The sequence below is a fragment of the Schistocerca nitens genome, chromosome 10, assembly GCF_023898315.1.
Source record: "Schistocerca nitens isolate TAMUIC-IGC-003100 chromosome 10, iqSchNite1.1, whole genome shotgun sequence".
Classification (NCBI taxonomy): domain Eukaryota; kingdom Metazoa; phylum Arthropoda; class Insecta; order Orthoptera; family Acrididae; genus Schistocerca; species Schistocerca nitens.
In genome coordinates, this window is record NC_064623.1 from 227077388 (window position 1) to 227079403 (window position 2016).

The 2016-nt window shown below is 51.1% G+C and overlaps 1 protein-coding gene across 1 annotated transcript; it reads left to right on the forward strand.

The window, feature by feature from the left end:
• Positions 1-467: 467 nt before the first annotated feature.
• LOC126210034 (axoneme-associated protein mst101(2)-like) lies at positions 468-1739 on the forward strand. Its single transcript, XM_049939136.1, has one exon. It carries the CDS (start codon positions 468-470, stop codon positions 1737-1739), a length of 1272 nt encoding a protein of 423 aa, XP_049795093.1.
• The last annotated feature ends 277 nt before the right edge of the window (positions 1740-2016 follow it).

A 2016-nucleotide genomic window follows, 5' to 3' on the forward strand; every position in this document is an offset into this window, starting at 1 on the left:
GCAGTGGAGGGAAAGGGGATTGCAGGGAATGAGCAATACAGGGAAAGAGGAGTGCAGGGAAAGAGCGATACACGAAAAGAGCAGTGCAGGGAAAGAGCTATACAGGAAAAGAGCAGTGCAGGGAGACAGGAGTGCAGGGAAAGAGCGATACACGAAAAGAGCAGTGCAGGGAAAGAGCTATACAGGAAAAGGGCAGTGCAGGGATAGAGGAGTGCAGGGAAAGAGCGATACACGAGAAGAGCAGTGCAGGGAAAGAGCAGTGCAGGGAAGGAACGATACATGAAAAGAGCAGTGCAGGGAAAGTGCGATATACGAAAAGAACCGTGCAAGGAAAGAGCGATACACGAAAAGCGCAGTGCAGGGAAAGAGGATTGCAGGGAATGAGCAGTACATGGAAAGAGGAGTGCAGGGAAAGAGGGATACACGAAAAGAGCAGTGCAAGGAAAGAGTGATACAGGAAAAGAGCCATGCAGGGAAAGAGGAGTTCAGGGAAAGAGCGATACACGAAAAGAGCAGTGCAGGGAAAGTGCAGAGCAGCCAAAGAGCGATACACGAAAAGAGCAGTGCAGGGAAAGAGGAGTGCATTGAAAGAGCAGTGCATGGAAAGAGGAGTGCAGGGAAAGAGCGATACACGAAAAGAGCAGTGCAGGGAAAGAGCGATACACGATATGAGCAGTGCAGGGAAAGCGCAGTGCAGGGAAAGAGCGATACACGAAAAGAGCAGTGCAGGGAAAGAGGAGTGCAGGGAAAGAGCAGTGCAGGGAAAGAGGAGTGCAGGGAAAGAGCGATACACGAAAAAAGCAGTGCAGGGAAAGAGCGATACAGGAAAAGAGCAGTGCAGGGAAAGAGGAGTGCAGGGAAAGAGCGATACAGGAAAAGAGCAGTGCAGGGAAAGAGGAGTGCAGGGAAAGTGCGATACACGAAAAGAGCGGTGCGGGGAAAGAGCTATACACGAAAAGAGCAGTGCAGGGAAAGAGCTATACAGGGAAAGAGCAGTACAGGGAAAGAGGGGTGCAGGGAAAGAGCGATACACGAAAAGAGCAGTGCAGGGAAAGAGGAGTGCAGGGAAAGAGCGATACACGAAAAGAACAGTGCAGGGAAAGAGCGATATAGGAAAAGAGCAGTGCAGGGAAAGAAGAGTGCAGGGAAAGGGCGATACACGAAAAGAGCAGTGCAGGGAAAGATCAGTGCAGGGAAGGAGCGATACACGAAAAGAGCAGTGCAGGGAAAGAGCTATACAGGAAAAGAGCAGTGCAGGGAAAGAGGAGTGCAGGGAAAGAGCGATACACGAAAAGAGCAGTGCAGGGAAAGAGCTATACAGGAAAAGAGCAGTGCAGGGAGACAGGAGTGCAGGGAAAGAGCGATACACGAAAAGAGCAGTGCAGGGGAAGAGCTATACAGGAAAAGAGCAGTGCAGGGATAGAGGAGTGCAGGGAAAGAGCTATACACGAGAAGAGCAGTGCAGGGAAAGAGGAGTGCAGGGAAAGAGCGATATAGGAAAAGAGCAGTGCAGGGAAAGAAGAGTGCAGGGAAAGGGCGATACACGAAAAGAGCAGTGCAGGGAAAGATCAGTGCAGGGAAGGAGCGATACACGAAAAGAGCAGTGCAGGGAAAGAGCTATACAGGAAAAGAGCAGTGCAGGGAAAGAGGAGTGCAGGGAAAGAGCGATACGCGAAAGAGCAGTGCAGGGAAAGAGCTATACAGGAAATGAACAGTGTAGGGAAAGAGCGATACATTGAAGGAACAGTATGGGGAAAGAGCGATACAGGGAAGGAACAGTATAGGGAGAGAACAGTACAAGAGAAAAGAGTCCTACAAGTAAACCAAAGCAAATGAGCTTCAATATCCCATGAAGGTACGAGACATCTCCCCTAGAGAGGGGAAAAGGACAGGAGAAGAGGAGAAAGGCAGCACGGAAAGAGAAGCGGTGCTGCGAGGGCTGAGGCCCTGTGGTCACTAAGCATGTGCTCACCAAAGAGCGGTGAGCCCTTTGCGGTGGCTTGTGGGGGGGGGGGC

Excerpts from the sequence above, each read along its gene's own strand:
- LOC126210034 (XM_049939136.1), top strand. The coding sequence starts at position 468 with ATGCAGGGAAAGAGGAGTTCAGGGAAAGAGCGATACACGAAAAGAGCA.